This window comes from Nesoenas mayeri (assembly GCF_963082525.1).
Source record: "Nesoenas mayeri genome assembly, chromosome: 1".
Taxonomy (NCBI): Eukaryota; Metazoa; Chordata; class Aves; order Columbiformes; family Columbidae; genus Nesoenas; species Nesoenas mayeri.
In genome coordinates, this window is record NC_137541.1 from 126,338,949 (window position 1) to 126,353,459 (window position 14,511).

General features: G+C 39.3%; 1 protein-coding gene across 2 annotated transcripts in view; it reads right to left on the reverse strand.

Moving 5' to 3' along the window:
- Nucleotides 1–183: 183 nt before the first annotated feature.
- The window catches only part of JAM2 (junctional adhesion molecule 2), a gene marked incomplete at its 5' end in the record, with an annotated part of 36,805 nt that continues 22,477 nt past the window's right edge, over nucleotides 184–14,511 (reverse strand). The window contains 8 exons of one of the 2 annotated variants that reach the window (XM_080340013.1): nucleotides 184–653; nucleotides 1,797–1,827; nucleotides 3,496–3,607; nucleotides 5,280–5,382; nucleotides 6,629–6,834; nucleotides 8,660–8,812; nucleotides 10,002–10,115; nucleotides 14,429–14,494. In XM_080340013.1, coding sequence (XP_080196139.1) covers nucleotides 621–653; nucleotides 1,797–1,827; nucleotides 3,496–3,607; nucleotides 5,280–5,382; nucleotides 6,629–6,834; nucleotides 8,660–8,812; nucleotides 10,002–10,115; nucleotides 14,429–14,494 — 818 coding nt within the window. In that variant the 3' untranslated portion in view covers nucleotides 184–620. The remainder of the gene's footprint in view (nucleotides 654–1,796; nucleotides 1,828–3,495; nucleotides 3,608–5,279; nucleotides 5,383–6,628; nucleotides 6,835–8,659; nucleotides 8,813–10,001; nucleotides 10,116–14,428; nucleotides 14,495–14,511) is intronic. The other variant, XM_080340014.1, reaches the window with a different exon arrangement.

Here is a 14,511-nt window from a genome sequence, read left to right on the forward strand (position 1 = left end):
TACATATGCAGTCTACAGAGATATCTACTTCCTTCTGGAAAAGAAGCTGTAGGCATTTCATATTAGACAATAAAATGATGCTTGAGCCTCAGTTACAGGAAGCCTCATCCTGTCAAGATAGTGAGTTTAAGTCTGCATGACCACTTACACACTCACTCATAGATGGCTTTGGCAAATGAAACACAATGTCAAGGTACTAACAATTTGGAATTGCAGGAAACTTTGAGCCCTTGACAACGGTGCAGACATAAGTAGTAGCAGTAGCGGTAGCAAGGTCATCCATGCAAGTTATTTGAACAGATTGTTCCAAGCTATAAAGTGAATCCCAGATTGCTGTACGTGTACATGGACAAAAGGAGAACTAGAACTGTTCACACAGTTTGTCTTGTGTATTCAATTTAGTTCTATCTTTAAGTTTTGTGTGGTCTGTTTTTGGGTTTTGTTTGGTTTTTTTTGTTAAAGTACTCACAGACAGGTTGACTAGATCTAAACAATGGCAGTTTCAATTTTCAGCGTGTAGTATGTGGAAACAATATTTACAGAGTAGAGGTCAAAAGATCCCTTTGATGGTTTTGTATAACAAGTAGTCATTTGATGTCCCTCACAGAGGCTGAAATCTTCTAAATAACAAAGGACTTGGTATGCTTGAAATCCTAAATGAAGCAAAAAAGGTTATATAAGTAACAGTTCCAAGATTTTAACCAGCTTAACATTTTGTGTACATTTCAGAAGAAATTAAGGCATCAAGATTGAAGAGAAGCATGCCTAAAACATTGTTTTCTATTTTCTGGAAAGGGAAGCATGCAAAATGCACTGCTACACAGAAAACAAGTAATAACCTATTAAAAACCAGAAGTATCAAACAGCTCTAAGCATCTGATTCACAAGTCCATTAATACTGATAAACAGCTACCACAGCTCTTCCAAGTTTGCTCCTTCCCCCTCAGAGCAGCCACGTAGCTGGCTTAAGTAAGTTTCTTACATAGATACTAGGTGAAGAAATAAGCTAATGCTGTTTAATACAGTCTGTTTTAATTAAAGAAATGGGTGGTGTTTAGCAAGCCTTAAAGGCTATTAATGTCCTAATAATACTAAAGTAAATTTCACTATCAGTAGTTTAAAATTAGTTGCTCCTAGTTGAAGCTTTAGCTGGAGCTCCATTCTTTTTACACCAATCTGAAAAGCTGGAGCAATGTACATGCAGTTAAAGGCCCTGAGCCCTTTCAATGAGCTTCCATATTTAGTCAAGCCTTTTGATCCACATTAATTTAGAGGAATTAAGATCCAGACTTTCTCTTGCTGCTGCCTTGGACTGTGTCTGAGTTACATTTCCTTGGTTAACCAATACACACAAGAAGCAGGGCAGAGTGGAAAACTTCACAAACAAGAAATGGCCAAATTAAGTGGATAGCGTAGAGATGAAATGATTGCCAAAAAAGTGTAAGGGTGTTGCCTTTCTGGTTTATCTGATGACAGGAAAGTAATCATGAAAAGGGGAAAGAGAAAGAATGAAATAAGGTAATAGACCAGGGAGATGGAGGAAGAAGTAGGTAAAAGGCAACCAGGTAAAAGTCGGGTTAGTGTGGTAAAGAAAAGGATAGTGAAGTATGGAGCAAGGTGCTGTAATTGTGTGGCACTTAAGACTAAGTAATAGGAACCTATACACGGAAACAGAGAGACGGTATCTCCAGGGACTGATGGCATATAAGGTTTGGGAGTGTGTGCAAAAACAGATATAAGGAATTTTGAAGACATCTGAAACTTTTTGAGCACACTACTGAATGCAGGATACTTGCCTTTTCACTCGTAGATTGATAGTTGGTCTTTCTGTTAATAGGAAAGGAACATAGGTTAAATAGGGATTTGCTGGTGTTTTAACCCTTTGAGAACCTTATTTATGAATGCATTTTTCCTGTTTTCCAGCAATTCTTACAGTTTTTTTCCCCCTCTTAGAAAAAAAAAACTGTTGAATGCTTTTAGACAGCTGTCATTATCACGTGAACCACTGCCAAATTACCTTCCCTGGCTTGTCTTTTCAATGCATCCACTTACACTTTTTGTCTGGTTCATGGCCAGTGTAAACAGCACAGTATTTTAAAGTCATATTTGTATTTCTCTTTAGTATTTTTTTTTTTACCTTGTATAACTGAGAAGTGCTAAGATAAACTTTTAAAATTAAAAAAAAAAAATTGGAGGACAGCTTCCAATGAAGCACACAAATTTAGCCTTGTGTGGGAGCACTAAAATAGCTTGAGGAATCCTGACTTGCTACTAAGAAACCTAAGTGCATGAAATAAGTCCATATTAGAGTAGACAAGACACCCTCAGAAAGTGTCTACCCATCATATTTTTACAAAATATTTCCTGAAATAATCTGCAGACATAGATATGAGGACAGTTCAATTTGGTTCTGAGCATCTTTTATCCAGTTTGAAGAGGAAACAAAGGCAGGCCTGTAGCTGAGTTAGGGGTGTAAAACATAACTATGTAAAAAGACTCATCTCTGCACATTTATCAGAGTAGTAAGTCACAGTTAAGTCACTATCTGACCAGCATACTAGTTCTAATAAGGGGATCAGCTGGTGTGCAGGATAAGGGTTGTTTCAGTGTTTGAAATAGCCAGTGTACAAGAATAATGGGAGAACAGCCTTAAACAATCATCAGTTACTATATCATCAGAAACATAAATAAAGTTTGCAGTGATTTATGTACTACTTGCATCAAGGTACTTACTGGGAAGGGCTTCCCTCTGAAAAAGAAAAAAAGGGGGAAAAAATTAGCACAAGAACAGCTTCCTTAGCCAACTTAAAGTTATTTGATATATCAATTCATAGCTTATTCAACTCTTCAGTTTCTAGGAGTTTCTGAAACAAGTGTCTCTTTTTGATGTAGTGAGTTTAAACAGAATAAGAGTAGGTTGCTTTCGGAGGTAAATGAACTTCCAGGTGACCATGAGCTCTAACAGCGGCTCTGTCAGCCTGTTACTTCCAGGCAGCCGGACCTTCTCAGGCCCCGGCACTTGCCGTCCCCCCCTGCCGTGCTGAACTCCACAGGCCCTGGTGGAAACGCTACGGAGAGGGTTGCTGGGTGCCGCAATTTTTGCAGCGATCCTAAAAAGCAGTTTCTCCACGTGCACTTTCGCCACGGGCCAGAAGAGGGAGCCAGTCATTTAGTTTCCCCTTCACCGGCATCAGCCACTCAGCTCTTTGAGACCACAAGCGAACGTGCCTGGCTTGTTTTTATGTTGCTTTTCTTCGCCGTCCCTCATCAAAAGCCGTTCGGTAGCCTTACGCAACTGCACAAAGGTCTCCGTGTCATTCATAGAGTATATTTTGCACGACAATTTACCAGAATAAAAATATCTGCACAAAAAAAGTTGCTGTTGCAATGCTCTTTTAGCTTTACTACCATGGAGTTCGAGCCCTCTTGAAAAAGAGGACATGTTACAGTCAGCTGTACTGACATTTTTTTGACATGAGGAAGAAGTGATTTTACTTACTTGCAAAGTAGCCCTTTTTTTGGGCATAAAATACTCCAAGGCCACACAATGCCATTACCAGAGCCACAAATACTACTGCAGCGATGATACCACTTACGTTAAGGTCATCTGTAATTATAAAACATAAGTCCAATATTGCAAGTTGTAAAAATTTCCATTGGCTGGATTTTTTCCCCTAATTACTACAGACACCTTTTGTATCTATAGGTGGTCTTCAGCCCAAGCTGCATAAGTTAATTAGTAGATAAAAGCATTGCTGTATCACAGCCACATTAAGAGGAGTGCTTGATACACTGCTTAATTTAGGCACAAAGTAAGGAAATAAGAAGAGGGGTCAAAGGATATGTACTCCTCATTATACCTATCCCCAATAAGGATTATCCAAGTCATATGTCTCTAAGGGAAAATATCTTGAAATCTTCTGAAGTCATAAAACAAGTCTTTATATAGTTTGCTTAAAATAACTGAGGCAAGCTAATGGCAATGTCAGGCCTCAGTTATGAAGAACTCTTCAGGTGAGTTCTCTAAAATTCAAATTTTTTTTTATTTTTAAACAGCAAAGTTTTTAAAATTAAACAGAATAAAGACCAACAAATATCTTAGCCCAGATGTTTGAAGTTAAACTCTACATTGGGCTACTGAAACATCTAGCCATCTTTATTTTGAAGGTGATGACCCATTTCCTGATATAACCCTTAAGAGGTTCATCCATTTCAGGAAAGAAAAAAACATCAACAAACAGAAAAGTAATTGGACATATAACAAAAACCTGTGAAAACCTATTTGGTCCCTGACTTTAAGTACACATTAATATATGGTAGGGAGTTTTATCCCCAAATCTATACATTTGTGTGCATTGGTTGACAGCAATTTAGGACTTAGATGAGCATTTCCACAACAGAGGGATTCTATTCTATCTTAGTACCTTGTGGAACACTTGCTCATGATCAACCAGGAATGCATTAAAAGCTGTGATACAGTGATTTTCAGCAAAGTTCTAAGAAGGCACCAGACAATTGCTTTATAGAATTCTTAGCCATGAATTTCTTGCAGTATTTGTTAGGAACTTTTAGAAACTTTAGGCATTTCTTTACCATCTGTTTTCCTATCATATCTGCATGAGCTAATTTTATATTTTGCTAAGCCACTCATACATTATGGGTTATTATAGACTCTGCCCCTCCAGCTTTTGCTAAATGCTTTATTAACTAACCAACATTACACTTCACCTGTGCTGTACAAGTAGAAAAGGAACAGGCAGCAGGAGTTTTTCATTTTTAAGATACACTGATTTCTTCAGTATTCCTCTGGCCAGTATAAATGAGTCATTCGGTTCAATTTTTGATCTGTTACATTAAGATCTCACATGAATGCATCTCAAAAGGAACACTTTTCATAAAGAAGATAACCCAGTGGACTGACACATCCTGTACCCCTTCCACAAAAGCATTCTGAAATGTTAAAGATCTTGCATAGATACTGCTGCTCTGTGAAGTTCAGTGTTTGGCAGCCTAAAGGCTACCAACTGCAATAATTTTAAGGTGCTAAACTTGTTGCTTTTCTGTGAAATGCAGTGAGATATGTTTGTGCTGTAAGAAAGGAATGCTTGAAGTATCCAAAGCAAAAACATATAAGGAGCTCCTTATTATTCCTCCCCCAAAATGTCATAATCAAACAAAAATACATAATTCAATCTGGTCTTAACTTCTCAGTTGCATCATGCAATAAAATCATTAATATTGCAAGACTGTTTTCTGCCCTTATTTGATTTGACACATACCAACTTGCATTCGCTTCACTGAGCATTTCTGAGATAATCCAATCCCATTGGAGGCTTCACAGAAATACTCTCCAGTGTCATTCTTTGTAACTGTGTTAAATAGCTGTTAAGACAGAGTCCAAAACTATTATCAGAATGGAAAAAAATTCAGAATTGCCTGTAGGATAGAAATTTTGACATGTCAACCAGGTCGGTTTGTTTGTTTTAAGTAAACAATAACAAAACCTGAAAGTGAGAAATTTTGGTCCAGTTCAACCCCATAATTCAGCTCCTTAGTCATATTCGCTGGTTCTTAACTTCAGCTTCTGGTCTAAGAGTGTCTTTTAGATGGACTTTTTAGATGGAGTGTACCTACAAGGAGATTCTTTTTCAGTGGATCAGTACTTTCCAATAAAATGTATTTTCTTAGACGTGCTCTAATTTCAGAATCCCTGAAATAAGAATGCTTTGTTCATTTTACCAAAAAAAGTAGCAACAACAAGTTAGTTAGAAAATAATCACATACTACAAGAAAAAAAATGCGTAGTTTTGAGTAGCCCACCTAATTTCCAAAGTGTGCTGAAAGATCCACAGCATATCTGAATGCTTAGTCACATTTCAGTTTCCAGGTTTGATCATGCACAAAAGCAGGGCATTCCTAGAACAACTCTTCCAAAAAAATCTCAGTTGACAGTGCGTCATTAAGTAGTGTGTATCCATTTTTTTTCAGAAGGATCAGCTAATTTTTGGGGAAAGGAAGGGATGGGAAAGATATGGAAGAGATGGCCGCCAGTTCAGAGCTGATGGGGCAGGGGGAGGGCAGAATCAAACAACGACTAAAACAAACAAAAAACCCCACCACACTAAACTGTCTTAAAGCCCTTGCTCATTCCCACTGACTTCATAAGAACTGGGTGGGAACTTGTAAACGCCACTGGATTGCACAGGTTCTGGACTGCCCTTAGTGCTGTACTCCCACTGAAGCATGTGAGGTTGCTATTGCGGATTTTAAGGCGCTATCAATTATAACTCTATTGACATACTGAGAGACCATTTTCACCTGGCAGTAGATAGCTAACTGACAAGGTGAAATTTGTCATGTATTTTCTAGATTCTGCTCATTTGTCATGACTGCAGCCTTGCAACTCAACTCACCCACTTTGTCTATATCACTCAACACCTCCAGCTTGTCATTGGTCTGAGGCAGAAACCACCTTCTACATTTGTTAGCAGGTGTTTCAGCATGACACTGATCTCTGACAAAGACCTTGTGCATTTTTGGATTAAGACCCCTGTGCGTCATTGTATGAAACAGTAAATTTGGTCTTCTTGATATAGCTGGTTTTGACAGAGTTGCTTATTACACTTACCAGGGTGCCAGACTTTTTATTCATGGTGTAGGTGATGTTTGCTGCTCTAGCGCTGCCTGTTCCTGTCTTTTCCAGTAAGGCAACACCATTCTTGTACCATTGGTACTCAGACGGAGGAGACCCCTCAGTCTCCCTACACCTCATTTCCACTACTGTTCCTGTCATGGCAGAGCTGGGCACCTCGCATACTGGAGTAGTCGGAGCAACTGGAAAATGAAATTACACTGGTTATACAGTCTTATAATCTTATCAGCCCTGTGTATATGACAACTGTTTGACAGTCACTGGTGAGGAGATGAACACTTGTGTACATGCTTAGCAACTGCCATGTTAATGAAGAGAGGTGCTGGAGAAGGGGATGAAGGCAGGATAAAGGAAGAGTCCTACCACTGGGGAGCATAGTAAAATTTGTGAATTGCTAAAAAATGGAAGAAAGAGGCTTGGTCCCAGCCTCCCCTGCCACATGCTGTGTTATCTTGTCTCCAATCTACACATTCTCGTCCAACCCCAGAGAGGTTGTTTCATCCTGTTTCTTACGTGAAGCCTCTTGCCCTCAGACAAGAGAGCAGATAACTCAGGGAATCTGTAAGTCCAGAAGTCTCCCCCTCTCTAGGTATTTAAAAAGAGAAGTGACAAAGAGAAAAAAAAGGGGTTTTTTTGTATTAAAAGAAGTTAACTGTTAATTTTGAAAAATGATTGTCAGAAGGAATTACCAAGACTGGCCATCATCACAGCCATTGTGCAAATCCCAAGTTGAGGATCAAAAACAATTGGCTACTAAATTTTAGTTTAAATTGGAAATAAACATTTCCACACATAGAGATGCTGGAGAACTGCTCATTCGTTCTGCCATGAAGATGAACATCTGTTTCCCAGTTATTCTTATAGGAACAGTTTTGGGGTTCTTTTTGGTAACTTGAAGCTATGTGGAAGAAAACTAAGAGTGAAGAGGTATGCATAGTACATTAAAAGCGCAAGTGACACCTTAACAAAGATTCATAGTTTTTTTCTTGGTTGCCTTTAAAATAAGAAGCAAAAATAAAGACAATCAAGTTAAATATTGACTAATTCCCACTAATTTTCAAAAAGGTTTGTCAACAAACATACACACTCTCCCTTCTCTCCTTTGGGCTTTAAGGTTTCAACTTTATATTAACAAGTCACATGTAAAAGAGGAAATCTGTTGAAAGAGTGGAAGAAGGAAAAAGTGGTGTTACCTCATCGTTGGAGCTAATCAGAAGTTCATTAATTATCATCCTTTATGGAAAACTTTGAGACTTTATTTATAATTTTAAAAGAGCAATTATTTTTGTATACAAAAAATATGGATACTACAAAAGCAAGTATTTTCTTTTCTCTCTACACAGAGAAAACAACAAAACTACCAACCTCTACCACTCATGTATTAGGAAAAATAACAAGAACAATGTAAGAAGAACGTGCTCAGTATTCACTTTTCCCTCCTTTCCCCAACTGGAAAAGAAAACAAACAAAAAACCACAAAGAACAACCACCCCCCGCAACGCAACACCATCTCTCCTGTAAATGAAGTCCACAGATTGCTAGCTCACGGGCTGGCATTGCGCAGACACTGCAGCAGTTTCTCCTTCCAAAAACAGGAGGAGACTGTAACATATTGGAATGAACCTCTGCTTAGGAATATTTGAGAAGTGTTGACAGATGCTGACTTTCCAGTGCCAAACACCACAATCGGCTTGTCCAGATTCTCAGCCACTGAGTGACTTTGGTTTTAGTAGACATGGAAGTTTCATCATACCATAAATTGGCATACTTGCTAAGTTTCGAGAACCCAACTACACATTTATATGAATAAAAACACTAGTTATGTTCCTTTCTAATGCAAGTATGCATTTTGCAAAATTCTTCTGTGAAATAGGTTGTAGAACTCATGTGTGCATGTGTATTTACAAACCCAGCTGCCACACACTATTATGGAGAACCCTACCTCCAGCACCCCTTGCCATTGTTCCATTTCTTTACAGAAGCCCGAGTAATAAAGTTTGTTTGTACCCAATACTGTGAGAGTAATCGTAGCCTCTCCCAGCCGTTGCCCCTCTTCACTCTTTGCACTGATTTCGCAGCGGTAGGTCCCAGAATCCTTTCTAGTCACATTTCTAATACGGATTCCTGTATTCAGCATCTCTGCTCGGCCTTGAAGATCACCTTCAAAGAAGAACAGACAGAGGGTTTTGTGCTCTTTGCTTATTGCAAATGTCTACATCTCATTGCCTTGCTCTGAAATCACATACAATTATTGAACTATCGCTCATTCGTTCAGTGTTAGTTTTCTGTCACCACGGAGCAGTATGTAATCCGCTTCCCAAGACAGCAAGTACCTTCTACAAATTGTCCAGTTAGTCAAAAACTACCCGTTTCAAAAACCGACATCTGTCATACATTTTCTAGCTGGAAGATGGAGTACTTATTTTCTGCAGACTTTTCAAGAAAACATGTATACCAGTACTCAGGTGACAAAGAAAAGACATTTTCCACTAGAAAGATGGTCATCACTAATTTTAGCCCCTTACAGAAAAATGTCTGCACAAGACCACAGCAAAGTATTTGACATTTTAACTTGGCACAAAAAACTTGATGGATTTAGCAAAGATATTGCCATCAGTCTTTTTACAATGAGGTTTTTTCATTCCACAGGTTGTTATGAAATTAAAGTTACTTGCACATACAGAACCAGGAGTTCCAGTATCTCTCTAAATTAAATACATGCAGAAAAAAACAAGTCCATCAAACTAGACCAGCACATCTGGCAAGCCCTACAAAGTAACAGAATTGTTGTGCTTTTATTTTTCTTCTCAACTTTCATTTATTGTGTACAAGGTACCAGAAACACTTATTTTTTTCAACACATAAAACTGAGGTAAGTCCTTTTAAGAGCATATAAACAGAAATTCTACTTCTGAAAAGAATACAAATAATTTAAAATATACAGCTGAGTTTATATTTTATGTATATAAAAATTGCTGCATTATTCATATCTAAGCCTCCAGCTCTACAGGAGGCTTCAGAAGCCTCTTTGTAAGATACAAATGCAGAGCTTGCAGTAATTTGGGGGAGTTTATATTTGAACATAATTTTTGAAAAATTTGAAGGAATTTGCAGTACCATTTTTCGTAGTCTTTGGTTTTATTATCTTGAACTTAATTAGAAAGGTAACTAATCATTAATGACTTTATTAAGATTTTTTTTTCCCCCCAGAAATGCATTATTTTCCTGGAAGGGACAGCTATTCAGTATGGAAAATCAAGAGTGCTCTCTTTTAGAAATTTTCCTAATATTATTCTTCAAGAAAGAGTCGATATCTATGCTAAATCAGTCTAAGTTTGTTGTACTTTACCTGTAAATTCACCATTATAGTAGACAAATGAGACTCCTTGTGGCTGGATTTTCTTCCATTCTATTCTTAAGCTCATTCCTTTTGAAAATTTGTGCTTGCAACTAAGAATAGCCTCTAGAGGGGAGAAAAGAAAAAAAGTGCAAAAGGAAAAATTAGAAAGTTTAGCATTGTGCTTGGCACACATTCAGGCCCATGAAAATAATATTCCCTCTTCAAAAGAATTTGAGCACTCAGCAAGAGCCAGATCTACTTCTCAAAGTGACACCATCAGACCTTCTCCGGATTTACACACACGCAATGGGGAAATTTTCCTCATATTTCAGTGGCTTTTGGATCAAACTTCAGTTGCTGGGGACTAGATATTCCCATATTGGATGGGCACAGATTCTGCATTACTACCCTCATTTTAGGGTAGTAATGCAGACCTTGTTAAAATAAATATTTTGTGAATTGACATTCTGAATTCAGAATCAATAGTTTAACTGTTTAAATTTATAACTTAAGGCAGATGGAAAGTATACCAGTAAGATGGTTAAATAATCTCCTAAGTATCTTAATTACAATTTCACATTGGTTATTGTAAAGGTATGTAGAAGGTGAGAATCTGCTTCATGAATGTTACCCAAGCAAGGACGTTTTAAGTGCAAAGGTGATAACAAGTAAAGGGGGCACTGACAAACAAAACCACAGCAACACAAACATGACAGACAAGGACTAACAGAGATGATGACAAAGACCATCAGTCTCCAAACAAACTGATTGGCCTGTGGTGCCCGCAACTGGCATGAGTGAGGGTCTCTATGTCAAAAGATGGAGGGGGCACAGATCCTGGTGAATCTTGGAGCACGTGTGCCTGGAGTAGCAGCTATTCCAGCAGAGTGGGGTGGCTTGAGTGAATTTAATGACAGCAACCGGGCTCACACTGGGGGTGTGACTCCGAATGTTTTATGTGAGCCCACACGGTGTTGTATGTGGGTGCTGTTGAAGGCAGTGCCTTGTCTGAGAACATCCATGTAGCTGGCAGTGTCAGGGTCAGTGTGTGTACCTGTGGGTGTGCACACACATGCACACATCTTTGAGGTACACACTGCCTTGCTACTGATAGAACCTAGAAATGGGAAAGCAGCAGCCATGTCCACAAGCCTGGGACAAAGATCTAGGTCTGCAGGAGCACTGGGCTGGGATCCAGTGGCCAGGCAGGAGGAATCCTCAGGCCTTGGATCTGCTGGAGGGAGCAGCTGCTCATAACATCTCTTGGTGGTTACCTTTTATTTGTTCATCCAATTGTTCACCTTTCTGTCTGTTCACTCAGGTTTCCCTGACTTAGTATATATAGCAGGCATCACCAACCAAGTTTCACAGAGGCTAAGCTTTCAAGAGTTGCTGGGTTTTGCAAAAGTTGCCATAACTGGGCAAGATACAAACCAAAATTAGTGCTCCTAGTAAAGAACAGGTCAATACTAGGAGCTCAGCTGTTTTTTTTCCTTCCCATCTTGAATATGTTGCTTGTATCATAGTAATTGTGGTCCATGGTCAAGCCTGTAGTTATTATGGGGGAACTGAGGAGAGAGAGAAGACATGACAAACTGTATGGGTGATTTACTGGGACAAACTCAGTGTGTTTCAGTAGTTTTGCTCTCTGTGGAACAGCATGCTGGAATTTTTTTTTCCTCTTCCAGTAAATGACTCTTAAGTCAAGGTATTCATCAGAATTGTTGGGAGACAGTATCAGAGAAAAGAATCCAACCACACATCTAATTGGCTCCTAATCTATCAACAAAGTAAAATTTAGTATCTCCCAGAAGCTTCTGTGAAAGAAACAAATACAGTATTGATCTTGTCACTTTAGACTGCTCATCTTCCAATATAGGCCAGAGTATCACAGATCAAAGGCCTTTATAGTTTTGGCAATGCCTGTCTAGCTTCAGGAGACAAATATCTATTGCTCATACACACACTCAATCTGCATTAACCAGAATCCTCATTTCCAGCCTCAAACAAGGCTAAAGGGCAATTAAGAGCTACCGACAAACCTACTAACTCACCCTTTAGAGTTTAAATTCCCAAGTCTGTTCTGTAGAGGAAAAAAAAGCTTCCAAGGGGCCAGACTGGTACCCTTGGTGATCTCTCACAGAGGAAAAAGTGTTCAGACTTGAAAGAAAAATTGAGGTAGGAGGGCATCCTTTGCCAGAAACATGTTACACACACACTGGCCATGCTGAAAAACATGCTGTGCACTCAGGAAGCCCAGGGTTCCTGACTTCAGGTTGAGTGGATGGGTGGAGACTTCCTGAATCTTAAGATTTGCTAAAGTTTCCTTTCCATTTTGTTTTTGTATCCTTCTAACAAAGAAAAGCCATCATTCAAGTTCAGCTTGCTTGAGCTAGTGACCTTGTGACAGCTGGCTGGTCTCATGAGTTAGTCTGTATTAGCTGACAAAGAAGCTCAACTGAAGTGTTCTCAGCTGAGCAGGTCACCTCCATCTTGAATGAGCTGCCCCTTTCTTGCATGCCATGTTTTTTCATTTCAGAAAAAGCTAGCACTGATGCCCTTCCACTAATCGTATTCAGAGGAAGAAAACTGAATGAAAGAAGGGGAGCACACACAGAACAGAGACAACATAATTAAACCCTCCTTAGTTATAGTTCCCTTCTTAGATTTTTTTCCATACTAGCAGTGTCAGCAAGAGGTATTTCCCAGGTCTAACTGACTTGCATTAAGGTAGGCCCACAGGATGCTGTGCATCACCACAAACTCTGCCAGGCCTGGAAGAACTTTCTGGGAACTTGGAGAGGTCTGGACAATGTTTAATTTGGTTAATCTGGTTTGGAGGCTATCATTTGATTATAGAATCATAGAATATCTCAGGTTGGAAGGGACCCATAAAGATCATTGAGTCCAACTCCCTTGCTCCTCACAGGACTACCTAAAACCAAACCATATGACTAAGAGCATTGTCCAGATGCTCCTTCAACTCTGACAGGGATGGTGCCATAAGCGCTTCCCTGGGCAGCCTGTTCCAGCAACCAGCCACCCTCCTCTACAGTAACACAAGTTGGAGGAGAAAACAAATACACATTTTACAGAACCACAGAATATTAGGGATTGGAAGGGACCTCAAAAGATCATCTAGTCCAACCCCTCTGCTACAGCAGGAACACCTAGATGAGGCTACACAAGCAGGTGTCCAGATGTGTTTTGAATGTCTCCAGAGCAGGAGATTCCACAACCCCCCTGGGCAGCCTGTTCCAGTGCTCTGTTACCCTCACTGAGAAAAAGTTTCTTCTCAAATTTAAGTGAAACCTCTTGTGTTCCAGTTTGAACCCATTACCCCTTGAGATCACACCAAGGATAAGTTGTTGCATCACTTTCCCAGGGATAGAGGTGAGGCTGACCAGTCTATAGCTGCCTGGGTCCTCCTTCTTGTCCAGATCAGCTGTATTCAGTTGAATTGCTACATCTATGAGCAGCTGCCATTCCCTTAGTGCTGCTACACAAAAAGAACTTAGCGAGGTATCTGAACCATGTTAAACTGATATATCTTTATCATACAGATAACAACAGAACAAAACGCAAGCCATACCATATAAAAAGACAGAAGCTAATGAAGTTTTAATATTATCTGAAATGCTTCTCTTTCCTCTTGCCTGTCCTGAGCTCTAAATGCATTAAGATTTTCTTTCTCAAAAGTGACAAGAATACTTGACAATAGCCCAGTTGACAGCTTTAGAGACCACCAAATACTTGATTATTATCTCAAATAGATGAATAAAGCCTAAAGCTCAGTGAACAGTCCTTTCAATTCCCAAATTCCCATCTCTCTCCATTCCAACCAATTGCAAAGAAAAAACAATCAAACAGAAAAACCCACACAACCCACAAACCTCACATACACACTACTAGGATCCGTTTCTCATCTACCCAGCAAACATCAGGTTTTCCTCCCTGCCTCTTAACTTATCTGGCACATTATTGGAAGTCATTTGTCATTTTACGTATGACACATACATATATAAATAGCCATTATAGTTACTGTCAATTAGATGACTTACAGTTGTTCTCTCTTATGTCCCTCATTTCTCTGTCTTGTAAGATAACTAATGCTTCTCTCTTCTGTCAGTTCCCAGCATTTTAGGCAGAGGGAAACCAGGCAGAAGTTACAGAGTGAGCTATCAAGACTAACAAACAAGTCACAGAATCACAGAATAGGTGAGGCTGAAAAGGACCGTTGGGGAACATCTAGTCCAACCCCACATCGAGTAAGAGAAAACAAGGACAAGACCAAAATTACACAAAGTCAATGGAGAAAGTAGGACTAGGATCCCTCAGGAAAGAAGGCCATCTTAACAGTTGCACAGCTTCTGCATGCATAACTTACATGTGTTGCGTATGTATTTAAAACAATGACAACAATGCCCATACTGTACCCTTAAACTCCTCTGCTTTTACATTTTTGTTATCCGTTTCAATGGAAATTCCAGACACTCTACGATCTGCAAGGGGACAGAAA